Raw genomic sequence first — 22,801 nt, forward strand, 5'->3', positions numbered from 1 at the left:
TGTGTGGGGCTGGACAGACATCCCGCACGGCTCATGTAGACATGTGCGCATACGGGCAGACACGGCCAGGTCAAAGCCCCGAGCTTCAGTGGCAACTTGGAGGGCCAGAATAATGACTTCTATAATGTGTCCCTACAGGGAAGGAGAGGGAGAGTTAGTGTGGAAGAAAGTGAGGAAGAGGAGAGAGAGCACTTTATGTTTCTTGGCTGTAGGAGTCCTTTTGTTGCTCGCCCTGTGGGAGCTTTTAGTCCTCGGCTCCAACTTATCGGCTGTCCAACCATGTGGGTTGGGTGGCTGGGAGGGTGCAGGAGCAGGGGGCAGTTGATACAGTGAAATGCTCCCTTTTTTTGAGGGAGGGGGTTTTGTGTGTGCTGAGAGGACAAAGCTACAGTCGATCGGCCTCCCTTCCTCTTTCTCCTTCTCTTTTCATCGCTTTCTCCACTCTCTCCCATTGGCGCGATTGATCTATTTTTCAGCTCTCTGGCTGTCGTGTGTACCGCAGTTCAATATGTGATTTTTAATATCATAGGCAGCTGCCAATTGAGCATTATGTTGGAGAGACACAAACACACACCTCTTTAAGTAGCTGAAAAATGAAATTCTATGAATCATTTGCTGTTTATTATGTCTTGAATATAATGCAGAGAGAAATGAAGGATGTTTTTAAATTAGGCTTTCTCTGCAAGGCCAGTGGCAGCTGAAGTACATCTTTGTGTGTGTGTGTGTGTGTGTGTGTGTGTGTGTGTGTGTGTGTGTGTGTGTGTGTGTTACCTGTGTTAGTCATGTTGTGGGGACATGAGACAAACACACTCCTGTTCGAGTAAAAAGCTGATTCCACCCCATGTAAACCAGGTGAAATGTACTTGTTTTTTGGTTAAAACAGATATTTTTTATTTATCTGGCTCAGCTGTAACAGATGGACCCTGTCATTTTTTAAAGATTGGGGTCTATTAACCATGAATGCACATTTGGCTGTTGTTTCCAGTGCATGTTTTTATGGCTTGGTATAGCCAGATCACTGCATCAACGCTCTTCTCCTGCATACTTGACTTTTATGTTTACACATAAACTTTCCAGGCTGAGATGAACGACATAGTGCTGCTGTATAAATTCGCCTCAAAGGAAACAGACATTACCTCTGCAACTGAATACATACACAAGGAATGTCTGAATAGTCAAATATTTGGGTCCTCATTTTTGGTTTAGGTCTTTTCCAGTGGTAGAGTGTAACTAAGTACATTTACTTAAGTACTCTACTTAAGTATGAGGTTTGAGGTACATGTACTTGAGTATTTCCATTTTATGTACCTTTATACTTCTACTCGACTTTTTACTCCCATTACATTTAGCTGGTAACTTTAGTTACTTTTCAGGTCGAGATTTAACATAAAATCATGACACATTAGACATTTTTCTTACATACCTTTTTAATGCAGGACTTTAACTTGTAGTAGAGTCATTTCACCGTCTGGTATTAGTACTTTTACTGAAGTAAGGGGTCTGAATACTGGTCTTTTCATAGAGTTTGTTCAAACAGTGCGAAAAATATTGAATATCACCAGCCTTATTCTGAGAGGCTGGGTTAGCCATCTAGCGCCTGTATATGTTATGCAAAGTCTCCAGGGAGTTCATGTAGTCAATTCAAAACAGTTAGCAGTTAAACAAAATGTTTTTTTGTGTGTGTGTGTTGTGTAGGCATGCCTGTTTGGCTCTGTGCATGCACTTTATTCAGGTAAGCTGTGCTCATACACACGCACACACACACATTAATATACATTACCTGCATGTGTGTGTGTGTGTGTGTGTGTGTGCACGCCTGATTAGATGATTATTTCTAGACGAGATAAGTGGATGAAATAGAGACTCTGTTGACTGTTGTTCAGGTAATCAACACACACACAAAGTCGTGCCACGCCATGCCAGATTGCATTACCTGTCCCTTTTCATAGACACATAATGAGATCATGGAAACCCTAAACGGATGGATGGAGAGAGAGAGAAAGACAGAGAGAGGGAGAGAGAGAAATAAAGAGAGAGAGAGAGAGAGAGAGAGATGGCAAACCAATTATTACAAATTCTAAAACCATTATTATTCCTGAATCAAAAAGTAACACTTAAACATTTTACAAATATTAGAAAAAAAACATGATTCCTTTATTACTTATGTCTTCATTTATTCATATGAATATCTTTACTTTACTTGTATTCATCATCAGATAAAGTAGAGAGAAAGTGAGCGATAGGTAAACAGAAAAAGAGAGATGGAGATAAACAGAGAGGGAAATCTGGCTGCCCGTCAGCTCGGTTCACTATGTCAATTTGTCCAAACAGAGGAGGCTCAGGTTGCAGTGGAGGGCCAGGTAACAGGAGATCTAACAGACCACACCTATGCAACAGGTATTATCCTTATCCCCCAGCTTCACATGCACACACTGGATGTATAGACTGTTAACTCTTACACTGTGTGTCCATTAAAACAGACAATCATGCAGCTCTTAGTGCGTTGAATTTTACAATCTGGTTGGAAAATAACAAACTTCAGATGGAAATCCATTTGCCTCATAAATAATGATCCCAACGTGACCCAGTCTCATTGGCCAGCAGGTGAAAAATGGTTTTGGACTTTCTGTCCTTGTCATAATGGTTTAAGATGCTTTTCTCTTATTTCTCAGGCACATGTCAGAGTTGCAGCTAATAGTGTGTTTCCTAGTGCATGAGGCAGGAGTTAATTAGACCAATAGTAGCTTAAAGTAGAAAACAAGTTTATCCAGTGCTGAGTTATTGCATGTATTATTATCTCGGCATGAGGGGAGAGTTCTCCTCCTCATTCATGAGCTGTTCGTTTTTTTCAGTTTTTGAAAGAAAAATAAGAAAATTCTGCTTCTTTGGTAGTTCCGGCTAGTAAGTCTCTCCAGGGTCCTGATTTTTGATTTTTTTCAGATATATGATGTGTATTTTTGGCATTTCAAGGTAGATGCAAACCAGACTGTAGCCTGAATAGTCTGTAGGGTAAATTGAACCTCATGTTGTCAGTTGAAGCATCTTTTTGTTGTTTTTACTGCTTGAACAAACTCCGAACAGACGTCAGACTTTCACCCAGGAGAATGGCGTTCGTGTCCCATGTGAAAACAAAAGGAAATGATGTGATTCAAACATCACTGAACTTCCGTGCGTCACGTTGTTTTGCAGCACGTTATCACTTCTGGTAGTCACCATGTAAACTATTTAACTTCTGGTATTTACATACATTTATTTACTGATTAAACTGTCTTTTATAACACCTTACCAGGTGTTTTTTACTCCAAACCTAGATCAGTGGTTTTGTAGCCTAAATTCAATGAAACTGCAGCCTTTTTTTCAAGCCGTGCGTGTATGTATAATGACTTGTGCTGCACTATTTCTTCATCTATGTGACGTTATGGGTATTAATGTTCCACAGTAAACTTATATCATTTAAGTCTCAGCATGTTTAAGTGTGCAGTACCTCTTTAATGTTCAGGGGAAATGGCAGTCATGGTTAAATGTAACCAACACTGACAGGGTTCAAACAGCAGTCACACACTTGGCTGATCTATCCTTCCTCCCCCTCCCGTAGAGAGTTTGTGATGCAGGAGAGGTGCCCACAGTGTCCAGTGTGAGTGTAAAAGGAGAGCAACACTAAACACTTTTTAAGATCAGAAGTCACTTATTGTCATTTAACTTTTTCAGGCCTTGTTGTAAGAACTATTTAGCACCAGCAGCAGACAAAGACTTCACAGCGCCGCCCACACCGTTTGATTGACAGGTGATCTCTAGGAAGCTCAGTTCAGAAACATGACACCAAAAATAACGCAGGATCTCGAAGATTAGCAGTTTCATCTGCCTGCGTGTGTTTAATCTCCAGTGTCGTGTGAACCGGGATGCCAAAACCTGCCAGACTGCTGCTCTGATGGATTTTCAAACATCACAGCGGAGGAGACAAGGTGGCTTCCTGGACACATTTCTACAGCTGCCTCCACGCTTCATTATGCAGCTTATTCTCATCATATTGCCCTCGGTTAACAGGCTGATGCAACAGTCAGCAAGCTCACTCCTTTACTCCCCTCCTCTTTCTTCTTTCTTCCTACTCCTCCATTCCCTCCTTTTTCTCCCCTCTTCTCCCGTTTCCTCACCTCCTTCATCACCCCGTCTTCCCATCCTCCGCCTCTCCTCCTTTACATTACAACTTTCTTTACTTTCTTGTGTTATTTCACCCTTCATCACCTTTCTTGTTCATCTTAATTTCCTTATCCGTTTCTCTTTCTCTTCTTTTCTTCCCTACAAATCAATTCCTTGCTCTTTTATTTACTCCAGTCCTCTCCTTTGCCTTGACTTTTCTTTCTTTCTTTCTTTCTTTCTTTCTTTCTTACTTTCTTTCCATAATTTCTTTTTATTACTCTTTTCTCCTCCCTTTCCTCGTTAATTGCTTGCTTTCTTTTTCCAATCTTTCCATCATTTCTTTGTCCTTCCACCTTATTTTCTTCCAGTCCTTTATGTCTTCCTTTCTCTTGTTCTTACTTCGTTCCCTCCTTTATTGCTTGCTTTTTCTTTTTTTCCCGTCTTTCCACCATTTCTTTTTATCACTCTTTCCCTCACTCACCCCTCTTCCTTGCTTCCTTCCTTTATTTCCTTCTTTCTTTTATTTTATCACTCCTTTTCTCATTCTTGCTTCCTTTTCTTTGTTAATCTCTCCATCATTTCTCTCTAACCACTTCTTTCCTTTTCTTGCTTTCCTTTATTTCTTCCCTCCCTCCTTTTCTCGTTATTCTTTCCTCCCCTCATAATTGCTTGCTTTCTTTTTTTTTCCCAGTCTTTCCATCATTTCTTTTTCCCCGGTCTTTCCATTTCTCTGTCTTGCTTTCTTCCTTTAATTCCTTCTCTCTATCACTCTCTTTCTCTCCGTACTTTTTCTCTCTGTTATGGAATGTGTGATGAGCCTCCAGCTAATCCCATCCCTAAAGCACCTTAGCAACGCTCGCTAAGGGAATTTGGAGGGAGCTACAAAAAAAAAAAAAAAAATCATACACACACACACATATATATATACACAGAGACGTGCACAAAGCCCAGCGAACAGCCCCCTATTGGCAGCAAGTGGATTCAGGGATGCACTAATACATCTTCAAATGTGCTTTTTAAAGCGTTTGGAAAGGCTCTGTCGTCGGGCGATAACTCCCCACCGGTTAAAGGATGGATGCTCCCGTTGTGTTTCAGCACCGCTCTACCCTCCCTCTGTTTTTTCTCATCCTTCCACATCCCTCGCCATCGCTCTCTCCTTTCCTCTCTCCTCTCCACCGACCAACTTGTCTACTTAAAAAAAAAACAAGAAAAAGTTTGTCTAAACAGCGGCTGCTTTGTGTAAAGTTTCCTCCTGAGGATGTTTGACATGAGTGTAGAGCCTGTGAGCTGGGTTTCATCTATCAGAAGGTCTTTTCCTTATTCACTTTACACTGGCATTTAAATCCTGATCATAACTGATTCAATCTTCAGAGGATTTAATTCATATTGGCTTAGAAAACTGACAATTGTGAATATATAAACCCCGTAGTGTTTGGGACTGTTTGACGTTTTTTTCTTTTTTTTACCAATGGACTTAAAGGGATAGTTCAGATTTATTTTTTTGGCATTTTTACATGCTTTATTGAAAGTGAGAGACAGATAGAAAGGGGGTGACAGAGGGGAGGACATGCGGTAAAGGGAGCTCAGGCCGGATTCGAACCCGGCTCCACCGCAGCGAGGACTGTAGCCTCTATACATGGGGCGCCTGTGTAAACCACTACGCTACGGACCACCCCGATAGTTCAGATTTATTGAAGTGAGGTTGTATGCGGTACGTACCCACAGTCGATGTATTACCTGCAGTAGATGATGGTCTGTGCATTCCCAGTTTGGAGAACCAGGCGCTCCAGGCAGGAAACAGACTGCAGACGGGGCCTGTTACAAAACATATTTTAACCACCTAAACAAAGGCCCACCCTAAAAATGTTATACATTTATGATATATTAATGATATGTCCACCGATTTTTGTTGCTATCCACAGTCGATTCATTTGGCACTACTTTTCATCAACCGTAGAACGTCCATGGTTCTGTCTGGAGCATCTGGTTATCCAAACTGGGAACGTGCAGACCATCATCAAGTACAGAGGTGTGCAGTGTTTTAACTCCACCTTCTACTATCAGCTCAGCCCGCCTAGAACCTTGACTGAGGTTGGATAACTAAAAAAAAAAAAAGGAAATCAAATAGAGCAGAGCAGATCTATACCATGCAGTGGAAAAACAGCATTTCTGTAACTGAAGCAGTCAAGAAACATGATAAAAGAACATTTTAGTCCTGTACATTCATTTATTAAAGAAGCTGTGGTGGTGATGTTCACATACTTGCGTCTATACTTTATTCACTGTAGATGAATCATAACTGAACATGGTGACACTGCAGCTGGTAACCTTATTAATGATATAAATGCGGGTTGAGGGCTAGCTCTACTGATTCTGATTCTCCTCTATACATTCCTACATTGCTGCTGCTGCTGGCCTATACATGAGTACTATGAAAGCCCTGATGTGTACCTGCTGTTCTCTTTATATTTCACGGCATGTCTTCAGAGGGCAATGTGTTCGTGACTTGACATGCACTTCTCGACCATGAATAAATGATGAAAGTACGTCACTTAGACCCTCAACCTTGTGGACATGAAAACTATAATTGAGTGAAGTGAAAGAAGAAAAAACGGACTGAAAGCGAAATTATAGGTTTAATTGAGTAATTAAGCTTTTCTTATTGAATTATATTTATGATTAAATAATTAAATTTAACCCCTTAGCATTCTGCCAGCTTTTCAGAGGGGCAGTAGTGAGCCAGAGGTGGCTATTTGGTGCTAAATTGTTTTTTTTTACCATTTTGGACCACTCTAGAATTGATTGAAAGAGTAAAAGAAGACAAAAATCCCTCACTTAAGACAGCAAGCCCATACAGAAATCCGTTCTGTGATTGGTTTCAAAAGCTTTTGACATTTTGCGCAGCATTTTTTGGCGATTGGATGGTGTGAAACCCCCTTATTATTAAGCCATCCATCCTCTGAATGCTCTAGGTCTCTAGTTTGTGGTTGTAAAGTTTCATGAGGCTGTGATTATCCTAGAGGTCACAGCAAGTCAAGTTTTAAAAAAATACTCTCACTGCAATTAAATGGAAACTTTAACACATTTCTAACACAGTTTACTGCATGATTTCTGCCCAAACTGAATGGGATTAACATGAAGTGGGCATGTCTGTAAAGGGGAGACTCGTGGGTAGATATCTTGAGATAAAAGGTCAAGGGACTCCTTTGAAAATAGTCATGTCGATTAATAACTTTTGACTTTTGGACTGTTTACACTCTTTCCAGAAAGAAAGCATGACATGAGGCCTGCTACAGCCTCTGGAATTGAAAAGTTGGCTGAGCCTGCCGGTGGGCCATCAGAACATGGTTAGTAAGATAAAAGTTGTCATACATAAGTCACTTATGAAATGTAAGTGTTGATGCCAGAGGTCAGACAGGGTTCTATTAAATATTTAGAACTTGTTTTTACCTTTGAATGTCGTGTTATGTACATTGGACTTAGCAAAGAAACCAGGTTAAAAAGTAAAATTATGTTACATTTAAATTTGGGCTAATCACAGTAAACAGATTAAGCTGTATAGGTGATAAGATTAGTGTGTGTGTGTGTGTGTGTGTGCACTCATATTCTAAGGCTATAATGAGAATCGGTAAATACCCTCAGACTGAATCCCTCTCCATGTTTAATCTGAGTCCACAACTACTGGCTGCCAACACAGATCATCCTCCTGTACTCACACACACACACACACACACACACACATACGCGCACACACACACACACACACACACACACACACACACACACACGCACTCTCATATGCATAGACACACATCCACATGCACAAACCAAACACATGATATCATTCGATATGAAACATCTGCAAATGACACAGAAACAGGAAACGTATAGATGAAACGTTATATTCTGACAGATCATTCTCTCTCTCTCTCTCTCTCTCTCTCTCTCTCTCTCTCTCTCTCTCTCGCACAAACACATACACACATGCACACACACACACATGCACAACACGGCCTATGGAAGTGGATCAGGGATGTGGGTGTGTGTAGGAATCTTCAGCCAGGCTATCGCTAACAAGCATGCTCCTCTCTCTCTCCTTTATACAGCAAATCCCTCTGCTCCACGCCGGAGATTAGCATATTGTCTTACCCAAACACACACACACACACACACACACACACACACACACACACACACACACACACACACACACACACACACTACTATATGAACACTTGAAGCTGCATGGCCCAATTGACTAGCTGGAGTCACTGTGGTCACTGGTGGAAAATTCAGCAAATTCTTTAACAGCAGCACTCTGTCTGAACTCACCTGCATTTGATTTTCTCCTCTATTGTCTTTTTGGTAAACTTTTAGTCTTCCCTTCAAATAATATGGTTTACATAATCTGGATAAACAGTTAGCTAATTTACAACCTGTTTGATTTCTCCATTCCAATAATGTAGCATTATATTAATCAATGCATTAATGTTGAATTGGTATTTGGTAGTTTGAAAGGTTAGTTTGACTGTGGAGGACCTCATATAACCCCAGTTCAATAAATCCAGTGTATTGTCTATAGTAGATTGTGTTTGCCACGTCTCCAGTTTAAAAGCCACCTGACAGAAGATGGGAGTTTCTGGTCTTCTGCTGCCTTGATGGTTTAATTTGTTTGTGTTATTGTGTGACTTTGGCGTTTTAGGGCGCATAAATTTCACAGTGCATCAGTGTAAGCGTTTGATTGAAAGGGACTAAACTTTTGGTTGTGAAAGCACCCTTAAAGGTTTAGTTTGGAATCACAAAAAAGACCTACAATAACAGAAACAAAGAGCAGCTCCTCTATTCTGTGAGGTAAAAACAGTTTTTGTCAATGAGAGTCTGGCAGCATTGAGAAGTGCATAGATAACTGAAATATTCCAAATATAGCATGCACTTCAACTGATTTTTTATTTTATTTTAGGTGTCTAAAAAATGTTTTGCTGCTTTCTCTGTCCACAGCAGAACATAGTCTAGCCTGTGTGTCAGTTCTCCTGCCATTAACTGTATATAATAAACACAACAATCAAATATCAGCTTTGTCCACAAAAGAATGGATAGACTGATTATCTTTGCTTATACATATGTATGTACAGTAGGTGTGGAGGTTAACCCTGCTAAGAAGCCTAAAACCACAGACAATATAACTAATTTGGGTTTCAGTCGAGGGTTTATCTAAATGATGAGATGTCTGCCTTTGAGACTCATACAATTTTAAAAAAATTACCCACTGTAGTCACTGAATTGTAGCTTTTTTTTGTTTCGAGACAGAATTTGTCTGCATTGGCTGTTAAAAACACGGTTCTGTAAAATCTAAAAACATACACGCACAGGTCTCTCCATGTCAAACATCACTAAATAATTACGGCACCATTGCTGATGATTGGCACTAATTGACCAGTGTTTTTGGCGGCCAGACTGGTGGGAGGTTGGAGAGACGTGAACCAGATCTCACCTGCAATCTGCAAATGACAGAGTTCCCTTCCGCAGAGGTGAAAGGGAAAGAGCGGTTGGTTGGCCTCTGGGCTGGCAGGAGACCTTTTAACTCCAGTGATTACCTGAGCCTGAGCTTCAGTTGTAATCATGTTAGTGTTTCCTGTTTTTCATCCAATCCTCCTCCTGCTCTCTCCCTCTCTTTTCTTTCTTTCTTCTCCAGGTGACTAAACCCTTGAAGAAAAAGTACCGTGGTGTTTGAGGTAATTGGCTTGAGGAGACCTCACTTCTGCTCCTGCATTTGTAATTGCTTTAAAAGTAGAAACACTCAAGCTTTTCTTTCCATTGTCCAGTGTTCGCTTTTCATGCTGGTCTGGTAGAAGACACGCTGCTGCATTCATGACATTAAACGTAAATATTCCTTATTACTTGAATATATTTAATTGGAATGAATGAAGGTGTAAATGAAAATTATAATTCTTTAAACATCCGGTGGAGGGAATGTTCCATAAGAACACAGTCATTTAAATATTAACAACAATAACTAACTAATAACTGCCTTTTGACTTCTAAGAGTTACTGTTGGAAATTCAGACTTAGATCTGAAATACAATTTAATAAGTTACAATTGTATTCATAGTAACAATTATATTTGAAATATCAGAATATGTAATTGAATTTTCGATATCAAGAAAGATATATCCACTAGCCACAATCCTTTTTTTTCAACATGTGGAAATTCAGTTGTATAGATCTGTAGTTTTTATTCTTTCTGGTGAAAAGGCGATTACTGAAATTAAGTTAAAGATATCTATAAAGCAGTTTCCAATAGCAGTTAAAATATAATTTCCAATAGTGAAAACAGAAAAGGATCATGCCTTGTTCATTTCAGCACCTGGACAGCTCCAGTTAACTCCTTATTTCTGTTCCCTAATATCTATTTTAAAGATTTATGATTATAAAATAGATAATTTACTTCAGTACCCTGGCACAAAGTGATACACAGCACAGTGAAACTGAACATGCACGTATGTAAGCAGCCTTGTTGATGGCTGCTATGTTGCTGGAGAATTATAATTCTACAAGGTTATGCTGCTGTCCTCGTGTGTAAACGGGCCCCGTGTCTCTCCTGGAGATGCGCTTATTGTTTCTGCTGCTGGGTCTGAGTGGAAAAATGGCTGGATCCCAACCCGCTAGCAGACCTAGAGGGTTCACCAGCCAATGACCACATACCTGTCCCTCAGCCAGAGAGGAATACCGCTGTATGTTCATTTACCCCGCCAGGCTGTAACAGACATCTGTAATCTCCGGATTTGGAGACTAATACCAGCTGTCCCTATAACTCCCAGTTGTTGTCAAAGTTACTGTCGCTCTGTGTTTTCACTTTGCGCACAAGCAGATTTGTATCCTCAGCAGAAAAAAAGGGCCCCCTTGTCTTGTGATTGCTATTTTTCTGGAAGAATTTGACTTGTTAGCCCCATCAGTCGTGGCCGAAATAACCAGTATTGCTGCTTTGTACCTGTTGTGGAAGTCCCAGGTACTTTGGAAAACCCAACGCCAACATGTCTAAATTAATAATATTATCTAGGATGTACATCTAACTTGCTATTGCTTAGTATCCAAAATATTGTATCAATATATCAATTTTACTGTGATTTAACTGCAATAAACACATCAATATGCAAAAATAACTACAACATGATGCCAATGTGTAAAAGCCTAAATTCATGCTTTGTCTGTCCACAAGACGACAAGCAAACAACTTCTAAAATGCTTGTTTTTTGCCTCTTATACAGCAGTATAAACACAAATTGTTGTGATTGCATTAGAGGATGCTGACAAAACTAGACCATGATCCTGATGTGTTAAAAAGCCTGAATTCATGCTTTGTCAGGTCTGTTTGCAAGAGGACAAGCAAACAAGTTTTTAAATGTTTTGTGAGTTTGGATCGATTGCCTGACAGACATCTGCACTCCACACTTTTCTCTAAAAATTGGTAGTCTGCAAGCCCAACATCAAGTGCAACCCACACTATGTCGAAGCTTTAACCTTTGGATGTGTTTTACCAATTATCACAAAGCCAAAGCAGAGGAAAAACAGGCAGAAAACCTTCCTGGTAAAACCCCTTATATGCAGAAAAATGGTGCAGAGGAGGAAAACTTAAAGGGGGAAAATCTACATTCAACACAGCCATGAAGGGAAAAAAAGAACATAATGTGAAGTAAATGCCTTAAAATAAAGCACAAACTGTGTCTTCATGGCTCCCAGTGGCCCTGTTACGTTGCACTGAGGCGTCCTTGCAGCTGGTGGGCGGGGCTCCCCAGTGCCTGTCTGAGCAGACGGTGTGTGATGATTATAGGCCCCCGGGGAGATCCAGGGGGTACTCCCTAATTGATTGTCATGAAAGGTCCTAATTGAATTGAGCAGCATGGTGGAACAACACACCATGTAGTCCGTTTGATGCCTGGTGTTAAAAAAAACTCAAGGCACAGGCTACGGTGTCAAGTCTGCATAAAGATTTATGTGGGAAAAGTTTTTACATCAGCCGCAACAAATGCAGAACTGAGTCATCTCTGGCTTTGACTGCTATAAGACACGAAGATGTTGCAAAATAATTGACAGATCACTTCTTACAGACTGCAGGAGAAAATCATCAGAAATGAATGGTTAGAAGCCAATAAGTAATTCTGCTTGTTCATTTGTTTGAGCAGGTAAAAAATTTGACATATTTTAGTCATTTGTGCAAAAAAATATTACAAAATGCACCTTTCACTCTTTGGGAAAAGTGCATCTTATACCGTTCAAGTAATGTCTTTCAGTTGCCCATAAAGAACTTATACACATTATTTTTTGTGCAACTGCACTTTAGCAATCATTGCACTTGATCTAATTAGCACATCATCATCTTCCTGTTTTGTACCTTTTTTTATTATGTGCATCATTGCATCGAAAGAATGCAATTTCCTTACTGTCTATGGAGAGACTGACGATATATTTAACCTTGTTCGGAAAAAACAGAGGAAGAACTCATTTGTAAACAAGCAGCAATAAACTAAGCCCATAGAAATTATTCATTTATTTATTAATTTTTTTTAAAAAGACATATTTTTGTACAAATAACCTTGTGGCAAGCACGGCCATGGCTGCAGAGATTTTATAGCGAAGACCTTTCTTTGCCGTCCCTACCACAACCCATTTAAAGTAAGATTTTTAAGTAGATTTCAGTAAAATTCACTTGCTACAAGGCTAAATAAACAAGATGCTCATGTTTGGACTCTGATTGGAACAAAGTCAGTTAATGACGATGTATTAAAAAGCTTATTTCCTTCCTTTATTTAGATTTTCTCTTTATTGTGAATGTTTAATTTTGCTGTGTACTCCCCCTTTATTAATTTAGTTATCATTCTTCCACAGTGACTTTGTAACTTTAAGCCTGAGCAAACTTTCAATACATATATTTATTTTTTTTACTAATTGTGCGTTTAAAGTTTTTGAAATTGAGATAGACAGACGCAAACTCTGGTATATTTTTGAAATGAAATATTAACAGTGGCTGATAAAGAGAGGAGAAGAGAGAATTCAGAGTGATGGAGAGAGTCAGACAGAGCAGCGAGGCTCCCTCAGCACCAATAGGTCTGCTTTTGGAGAGAGAAGGGGAAGGGAAGGGGAGGAGGGGGCCCTCGGATTAAGAGGCTGAAAAATGGTTAAAACGTGTCAACGTGTAATTGCACGATAAGGCCCCCTCGCGAGGAATCCGTTGGCCCCGTTGCTATTTTCTATGGCGTCCCGGCTAATCTCCTCGCGCCACATTCGGTCTTGTGCAATCGGTCCCCCGTAATCTCCCATGACAGAACCGGGTCCAACGTCGGAGGTGAGGGTTTTTATAGGAGGAGAGGGAGGGAAATATGCGAAGGCGTGATAAACTGATGCCGATTAGCCACGTTTAGGACACCGGGAGCACGCGGGATGGGGAGGGGGGGCGGGTTGCACAGGGTTATGGAGTGGGAAGTGCCAGAGCAGCGGTGTCCAAGCATGTGCCAAGCTGAACATGAGGAGAGGATGAAAAGTTGCAGACACATGGCTGTGGACGGGTCCAGCCTCAGCGATGGGCCTCAGGGTGACAGTGGAGCTTTATTTGTCACTCATCAATCCCAAATATCTGATCACAAACTCTGATTCTTGCCTCAAAGTGCTGCTAATGTTCCTCATGTGCGTATATTTCTTCCTACCTGCAGTGAGGCCTGATGTATGTGATATTTAATTACTCTCACTTCTCAGATTATCATATCTTTTCATCGGTTTATTTGGGTGTATTTAGAGGAAGATCTCTGGACGTACCTGGAGGTTTTGTAAACTGATGCTCCTCATTGTAGTCGTACAGTTTTTTGTTTTTGTGGCAAATCCGTCCATCTTTGATTTTCAAGTTTGTTTTCATCATACTGAAGATTATTGATGAAAAAGTCCAACTAGAGCTACATTTAGAGGCAGTAATTCAAGCTTGATCACACGTTTTCTTTAAATTATTACTTTTTCTCCCTGTTATATTCATGCTTTCTTTGCTCACTTTTTGAAAATGTGCTCATCTTTAATATTTCCATTGTTTCCCTCAACACGCTTGAACGTTAAAAGTATTTCAAAAACCTTTAAAAATGAACAGAGATGATCTGTTAACATCTCTGCCACTTTGTTTAACTTACAGGTTACACTTAGCGTTTTCTGATAGATTTCTGCTGGCAGCCGTTTTAATTGTATTTTCAGTTATACAAATATTGTCTGACACTCTTTAGCGTCACTTTACGTATCATGAAGCCTCAACAACACATTTTAACAGCCTTTCAATCGTGCTGGACGTTTTCCTTCACACCAATTATTCAAACATTGATAAATAAACTTTAAGGTGTTCAGCTGTAAAGGTGGAATTCATTTACGGATTAATAAACATGAATACTGACGGCCACTAAAGTTGCTTTGGAGACGGAGTCACGGAAAAACAATGAGAAATAAAAATTCACATTTATTAATTTGGCATGCAGTCTTAAAATGCAAATAAAAACATGCCTCTTCTTAAAATCAGAAAAACATATCCATGCATTATTTCTTTAAAATTACCCTAATGTCATATTTGTTTGTTGCTTTTCATTTAAATTTCTGTTTTATGTATCAGAGTAGTAAATCAAATTGTGAAAATAATTCAAATTTAAAGAGCAATCCCAATAAATGTCAATAAATGTGAATTTAAAGGAGAATAAATAACATTCAGGACTAATAAATACCTCCAGTTTAAACAGCTGACACCCATGGAAACAGCTTTATTATATATGATTTGCATTCACGCTGCCCTCTTGTTTTTAAGTCCAGACCCGAGTGGGAATTAGTCTGATAAAACCAGGGGTGTTGTTTGCCGTGCTTTTTGTTGGGGGTGACCCCCGGGCTGCCCCAGCTTACACCACGACTAATCCCCATTCTCCTCCAACACAAAAACCTCCTCTCTCCTCCTCGTCCTCTCTGCGCTCATTCATGCCTCCCTCCTTACCCCCGTCCTGCCCCAGCCCGAGCCTCCACTGATTCAGCCATCACATTTCAAGAAGGAAATAATGTAACAACACACAGGCAGACACAGGGACCCAGGTGGAGGCGGGGCTAAGGAATTAGCAGTTCACTGACCACTGGATACTCCTGCTGTCGGATTTACTTTTGCTTCAGATCTAGATTACTGGGGTCGTGACCCTGAGGCAGATTTAAAAAAAACTTCTTGTCCTGTTAGTGTAATATTATACTAACAGATAGAACCACAACTACAGCAGGAAGTGAAGGAAATTTCAGACTAATCAAGCAGAAAATTGAGCAAAACAAACAAAAATTGGGATTAGACAGGCCTGCTCCTTCTGCTGAGAACATATTTTAGAGGCCTGACATTTTTTTTAGCAAGAAATCAGACAGAAAGTTAGAAATCAAAATATTAAAAAACCCTCACACAATTAGCCTATATCCCTGCAATCTGATTTGTTAGATCTTGCATGTGTTTTTTTCTGGTAATGATAAATAATGTTGATTATTTATCATTACTGGAGGTATTTATTAGATCTTGCATGCGTTTTTTTCTGGTAATGATAAATAATGTTTATTATTTATCATTACCTGAAAAAGCACATGCAAGATCTAACAAATCAGATCAAATCAGACAAATCTACTTTCTAAAATCGAGTTTTAAAGTGGGGAGTTTTCAAAAAAATGTGGCTCAATTTGAATTGATAAACAAAAGGAAAATTAGGACATTATATGTGGAGTAAAACTCAACCAACAAGTGTTTAATTCCAGGCTGTCAGATAATATATAGATATGTTGTCAGTTATTGGACTATATAAATTTACAATTACACATAATATTGGTACAGAAAACTCAAATGTAAATAACAAAAAACAGAAAGTAATTTCAGGAAAAAAAAATGTAGGCCTATTGTCATGTTCTATTTCACTATTAAAATCATATATTATTTTTTCTCACATCACCTTAGTATGACATAATACCCATTTAATGTCCAACATGAAGTTATATTCCAGATTTCTGCCAGCTTAAGACAAGGTCATTGAAAACGTTTAAAATTATTATCTCGGGGAAGAAAAGCCAAATATGATAATGTTTCATTTTTTTTATTCTAAGAGAAATAATTAATTAAGGGCACGACTGATAACGATCTTTTCAACATGTCTGCGTGTAATGTTGTAATTATTCTTTTTGTTGCCATTTGCATTTTAACCAGATTGTTACTGTTTGCCGGGGACAGTGTTCATTACAACGTTACAATAAGCTCGTCAGCATTTTAAAGTATATTTCAGAAATGGAATCAGTGTGAATAGACATTAAATATTAGAGGTACAGTTTACATGATACTTTCAATTCCCCCCGCTATAGTAAAATAAAATTAAATAAATACCTCACAAACAAATGAACACTGTAAAATGTGTTAAACTGCAGCGCGAAAATAGTTTCGTCTTCAACCCTAAAATGAGGCTTGATATTCTGTAAATTATGCACAATTGCATAAAAGTGTTTTCAGTAGGCCTATTTATTCACAATTTACAAGATTTTACAACAACAAAAACAAATTCAAATTACACCGACTGACTCACATGTTTACAAGCATTAAAACTGGAAATCAATTTAAATTGCAGCCTAGAAACTTTTTTAAAAACACATCTTCCACACCGCCCTCCATTTATTATACGGTTCCCTCTTTAAACAGATTTTCAACATCCCTCAAACACACAGCTGGTGCCTTTAATTCCACAGAAAAGTCGGAAAAAATAACCCTCAAAATGCACCAGCCTTCACGGATTATAATTTAAATCGTGTCAAAACTTGGCATGCTCTTTCCCAGAGAGCAAAAGTAAATCGGATGCGCTTTCCTTTAGCTCGGACAGACAAAAATCCATCACTGAAAGAAAATAAAAATAACAATAAAAAAGTTTGTTCAAAGTGATTGCATTTTTATGGCTATAACCGCCTATAATTTACAATTCATCAGCAGCCTGCGCCCACATCTAACTTTAAATATTTGGTTGTGGTTGGTAGTGCTTCTAGTACATTTAGAGATTAAATATGAGTCAGAGGAACCGTCCCGTTTACCGGAGTGGAGCCGCTGCTCTGGTAGTGCTGCGGGTGGAGCACATGCAGTCTGCTGTGAACGCTGGAGTCCACCGCCGCCTCTCCGGTCGGCAGATACATGCTGATCATGTCCCGCAGGTCCCCCGAAGGGCACGGCGGTGCGCGCGCCGTGGAAACCGGGGGGCTCACGCTTGGCTCAGATTTCACAAGGGACCCCAAAGTCCCCCCGATGGCCCCGGACACTGGGGAGACCCCGGAGCTTTGGTGCTGGTGAGTGTAGCCGGTGATCCCGCCGTAGCCCGGCGGAGACGCGCTCATGTAGCTCTGAGAGTTTGAGATGGGGCTGTAAGATAAGGCGCTCATGTCGTACCTGTGCACGGGCTGCGGGTTGTGCGGGTGGTGGTGCGGGTGATGATGCGGGTGCGGGTGGTGCGGGTGAGCCCCGGAGCCCGGGTGTTGCGTGTATGCCAGCTGCGCCTCCTGCATCATAGCGTGCGCCGCCGCCGCTGCAGCCGCCACCTGGCCCGAGTATGTGCCGTTCGCCCAGCCGTTCACATGCGTGGCGTAGCCCGCGTTGGCCCCGGTGTGGCCCCCTCCAGGGCTCTCCAGCCGCTGCCCGCCGCCCATCCCTGCACCTGCATGAGAGCCGAGGAGCCCGCCGGCCAGCGAGTACTTGTCCTTCTTCAGCAGCGTCTTGGTCTTCCTCCGCGGCCGGTACTTGTAGTCCGGGTGTTCCTTCATGTGCATGGCCCGGAGCCGCTTCGCCTCATCGATGAACGGTCTCTTCTCCCCCTCGGTCATCACCTTCCACTCTGCGCCCAGCCGCTTGCTGATCTCCGAGTTGTGCATCTTGGGGTTCTCCTGTGCCATTTTCCTCCGCTGGCCCCGGGACCACACCATGAAGGCGTTCATGGGTCTCTTGATTCTGTCCTGGGGGACTTTGCCGCCGGGCCCCCCGCCTCCTCCTCCCGCGTGTCCCCCCGGGTTGGATGGGTTGGTCTGGGGGACCACGGGGGAATGTAAGTCCGTTTCCATCATGATGCTGTACATTCACCTCGTCTTAGTAGGACAACAGTCAAACACACAGAAACATTCAGGCTGGCCCGCGCACAGCTAAACCTCCGAGGAAGAGAGAGATAAAGAAACGGAGAGAGAGATGAAAAGGTGCTGTCGTCTCACGATGAAATCCACTCAGAGGTAAACTTGCTCCGCACTTCCCCTTTCGCCTTTTTCCTGTCATCCGCGAGCGCTGAGAAGAATAGAAAGCGGTTGTTTGAGCTTACTTTGGTTGAAGCTGTACTGAGAAAAGTTACCGGAGCGTGCCCAGGCCGCGCGCTTTGACAGCAGCTAAATGAGCGAGGGACGGCCAATGGAGAGGCTCGAGTGGAGACGTGATTTGCATGCAGGGGCTCGAGGTTCTGGTGACGTCGGAGCACCTAAAAATTACTCCCTCTGTCATCTGTTTTGTGTGTGTAGCTGGTGTGTGTCGCTAAAACACACACAACATGTAAACAGTTTAATTCCCATCATTTTGCGCACGTCCTCTGCAGGCTTGAATCGACTCTGTGCGCTCTGATATATTATAATATCTTTTTGTAAAATATCAAAGAATTTAAAAAAAATGCACGTCACAAAAATTGGAACTATAGTGATAGGGAAATTAGCAGAAAACAGGTGGTACAAAAAAATCTGAGATGAAAATCAAAATGAATTGGACAGCTTTTTAAATCAGCAGAATGATTCATGATTGCTTTAATACGCCTCTTATGTCACCATCACAACAGAATAAGCACAAAAAATACCAAACAATACTAGAATTTTGTATTCACAATGAAAAGGAGTCTACTTTTAGAACTGATTTATAATAACTGAAGCAGACTATTAAGCTCATTAACATGCCTTACCAAATCAGAAATAGCCTTTATGAATTTGAGATGGATTATTAGGGGCAAATTACTCTTTTATACAGCATGACCTATAATGGAAAAAAAAGCCCAGGACCATATTTTTTAATTTCTCCCTGGTTTTTGTCAAACTAAGGGCTTCACCGCCGCCTATTCAGAGCCACAGGTGCTTTTCTGTTGTGCCCGTTGCTAGGAAACAGGTGACTGACGCCCGGAGCACGTGCCATTCAAAGCACCCCTTTTGTTTGTTTCACCAAAGCTGCAGGAGAGCACGAGAGAAAGAGGGAGAGGTTTTAACCCTCCGAGAAAAACTACTGTTAGCCCATTATAAATGTTAGAAATACAGATTTTTAATTTTTAACATTTTAAGGAACTAATGAAACATGATGTGGCCGTCTTTAAGCTGCAGGCCTGGTGCAAGAGGCCCGGATTGCTTTCATGCTTCTGTTCTTCTAATCATGATTAGGATTTTTCAAACAAACAATACCTGACTGAATTTAATGTATCAATGGGATTTTTGAGGCAGGTGCAGATACTGAAAAAATACATAGATAACAGATATAGTGGTCAATATAGTCAGTTTTTGAGCTTGAATGAAAATAGACCTTTTTTATGTGATATTGTGCACCGATTTTTCACCACTCTGCAAGTGTACCCAGGTAGCCACTTTCTCACACATAAAACATTCATATTTGACATTGTTATATATTGTTATTCATTATACAAACAATATATTTAATTTTCAGCCAATTCTATAAATGATAACTGCGAATAAGCAGGATAAAAAGGAATAAAATATGTACATCGACATTGTAGAACTGTAGAAATAAATAGCTAAATAAACATAATTCTGTTAAGTGTAAGTCAATTGCTGAGTTTTTAAAAAGAAAATAATGAATCAAAGATAAATGTTTTGCCCATATTTCACATGGTCAGTTAATAGATGCCTCGTAGAAACGTGCATTTGGCTGTATTTTAGCACCATGAAGTGAAAAGGGAAGGACTAGATATATATTTCATTTAACGATGCAGTTTGTTGTTTGGTATTCCAGTCTCCTGCTTCGCTGGCTTCCCGTCATGTGGAGGATCTTTTCAGCCCTCTGGGATTATGCTCCCAAGTGGCATCTGTCAGGTGCTGCCCGCCTCTCAGCACGCTGCTAAACTATATTGGCACGCTGGGATGGCTGGATTTTCCTCTCGCTGCCTTGTACCAGTCAGCTATAGTGCTGCTAAGTGGCTTGTATGATCTGTTTTACGTGCACTGTGACAATCTGCTCTCTTTCTGCCGTTCTGCATCCAGCACAGAAACACAGAGACAAACGCAGGATATTCAGCATCACAAAGTCACAGAAATATTTCACATTAACCACAGAATAATATCTTCTTCAAATCATGTATCGATTACATGTGGAGGGATTTAATCACATTGTATTGTTCATTGAATTCACTCTCACTTTGAGGTATTTTATAGATGGCAGCCAATAAGAAGAATCAACTTTTTGGGAGGTTTAATTTACAACAGTGTGTTGGACATGGTGACCTTTGAGAGACGATGCCTGTGTGTTGGCTTTGTTAGATAAGTGAACAGGAAGACGGACCCAACCATCAGCAGCTCTGTCACATCATAGCTCTTGTTATTTGATGGTTTCTTGGTTTGTGTGTGATCTTTTTGTGCCCTGCTGACTGACTGCAGGTGAATTGCTCTCAATGTAACGAGGGCCTCTCAAATGGCTCCAAATAAACTCAGTCTACTGGAGCTATTTTTGAACTTAGACCACCAGGTGGTTGGCTCGTAGCATGATCATACAAATCACTGTAGTTTTGACAGTCTTGACCAACTGTGCAGTGTTTCGGCATAATTATGATTTAAAAAAGATTAAGGCAATAACACAGAAAAAAGTGCTTCAATTTTTATAAGGCACACCTAATGTGGAACTCTTTAAACATACATTTTAGAGGAAAAACCCCACTAATTACTATTGTGGTGGCCAACATAGTGAATTTCTGAGCTGAAATGAAAAAAGTCTACACTTTCCTATTTCTCTCTGTACCGATATGACTCTGAAGATACTCAGAAGGCTGATCTTTTAAAGAAATAGCTTCATTAAAGAATATTTAACATACATTATAAATACAATGAACTGCATTGTCAAAACTGAGAAAATAAAGACAAAGTAAAAATGAAACAGAAACCTGAATAAACATCAGTGTGTGTGCAGTAAAGGGTTGCTTTATCGCTTGTATTTTCAAATCAATCTGTGTTTACTGCCTCATAGTGTATTCTTGCTTCTCTAACTCAACCCATTATTTTCTTTTTGCTACTTTTTTTTTTTTTACTAATGCTGTTGAGATGCTGCAGTGAATGATGGCTTCTTCCTCTCTGCTCTCTCCTGCTCACTGTGTTAAATGTTTGGCTAACCTCCTGCCCCCTTTACTGGCAGAAGACTGTTGTTGTTGATATCGGATCTGATTGCCAATCAGCACAAGCGCAGTCCAGTATCAGTCAGTTGATGACCATTTAATTTAAGAATAAATAAAATAAATGAAAGTCATACTGATATTAAGTAAAAAAAAAAAAAAACATGGGCAGAGTGTGTTGTTAGTAGTGGTGCTGAAGTAAGGGTTTGTTTGTTTACATGTTTAATGTGTCGCAGCTAATTGGTACTTTAGTGTTTGTTTGGTGGCTTGTTCATGTGCAGGACATGACGTGTACTCCTAATGAGGGCTAATTATGAAATACTGCATCAAAGAAAATGTGAATTAGGGACGGTTCCATCAGCTGGTTTAGAGCAAATAAACAAAGCTGCAGTAACGTACTTTGGTCAGAAGATGGCAGTGTAATGTATTGCTGTAGGCTAATCTGTCAGTAAACAGGAGAAGAAGTAAAGAGAAACAACAAAAAAAGGGTTGTTAATCAGACAACCTTAGCCAACCACGAGAGAAAATGGAGAGAAGTCTTCAGGAATTGGATTAAATTTGGCAGCTTATAATAGTCCTTTCATGTCAGAGGAAACAGCTGGTAAGTCATGTGAGTTAAATGTTCTATACATCATAACTTTCTCAGAAAAAGTGTTTACATCTCCTGTTTAGTGGATTAACTCTTTTTCAAACTTTTATGCGCTTTTTCAAAAGTTTTATCAAATTTTGGTGTTTCAATCAAGCTTTTTTTTTTTTTTTACTTTTTTGCAAATCTTCAAAATGTGCAGAGAAATTTGTTGATGGGAACACGGCTTATGAAAGTGTTAACCAAACATAGCTGAAAACAAAACTTGATTGAAATTGAAGTTTGATTAGCTGTCAAAAGAGAACACAAGACATGTAATTTAAATAGAAGTTAGTTTTACTGAAGTACAGATGGTATTTGTGTGCACAGTTTCTCAGTTTGCCCATTCAGTAGAGTTAGATGGATGGTGTCAGACATCAAGCTCCATGTGAGCTTCTGTTTCCACTCCAGATCAACGAGAGTCTGCAGGACTGATTGCTCCCAACTGTTCCCAACAACGCTGTGCTGCTTCCTCTTTTCTATTGAGCTTCCAAAGATTTCCATATCTGCAAGAAAGAATGATTTTTATAAAGCAGATTACAAATGTGGATGGCAACAGGGATGTAAACACAATCACAAAAAACCCCACTAACAACATAATAATAATGATCATTCCCTCCTCTCTCTATCTAAATACACACTG

General features: G+C 40.3%; 1 protein-coding gene and 2 long non-coding RNA genes across 3 annotated transcripts in view; 1 reads left to right on the forward strand and 2 right to left on the reverse strand.

The window, feature by feature from the left end:
* LOC131962952 (uncharacterized) overlaps positions 1 to 22,801 on the forward strand; it is a 41,980-nt gene that overhangs the window by 16,080 nt on the left and 3,099 nt on the right. The gene's annotated exons all lie outside the window — the stretch shown is intronic.
* Positions 16,655 to 18,526, reverse strand: sox1b (SRY-box transcription factor 1b). Its single transcript, XM_059328065.1, has one exon. The coding sequence runs from the start codon at positions 18,259 to 18,261 to the stop codon at positions 17,200 to 17,202; it is 1,062 nt and encodes a 353-aa protein (XP_059184048.1). The 5' UTR covers positions 18,262 to 18,526; the 3' UTR covers positions 16,655 to 17,199.
* Positions 22,438 to 22,801, reverse strand: part of LOC131962951 (uncharacterized) — a 90,380-nt gene continuing 90,016 nt past the window's right edge. The window contains exon 5 of the long non-coding RNA XR_009389979.1: positions 22,438 to 22,664. This is a non-coding gene — a long non-coding RNA (uncharacterized LOC131962951). The remainder of the gene's footprint in view (positions 22,665 to 22,801) is intronic.

Source organism: Centropristis striata, chromosome 24 (assembly GCF_030273125.1).
Source record: "Centropristis striata isolate RG_2023a ecotype Rhode Island chromosome 24, C.striata_1.0, whole genome shotgun sequence".
Classification (NCBI taxonomy): Eukaryota; Metazoa; Chordata; class Actinopteri; order Perciformes; family Serranidae; genus Centropristis; species Centropristis striata.

Excerpts from the sequence above, each read along its gene's own strand:
- sox1b (XM_059328065.1), bottom strand. The coding sequence starts at position 18,261 with ATGTACAGCATCATGATGGAAACGGACTTACATTCCCCCGTGGTCCCC.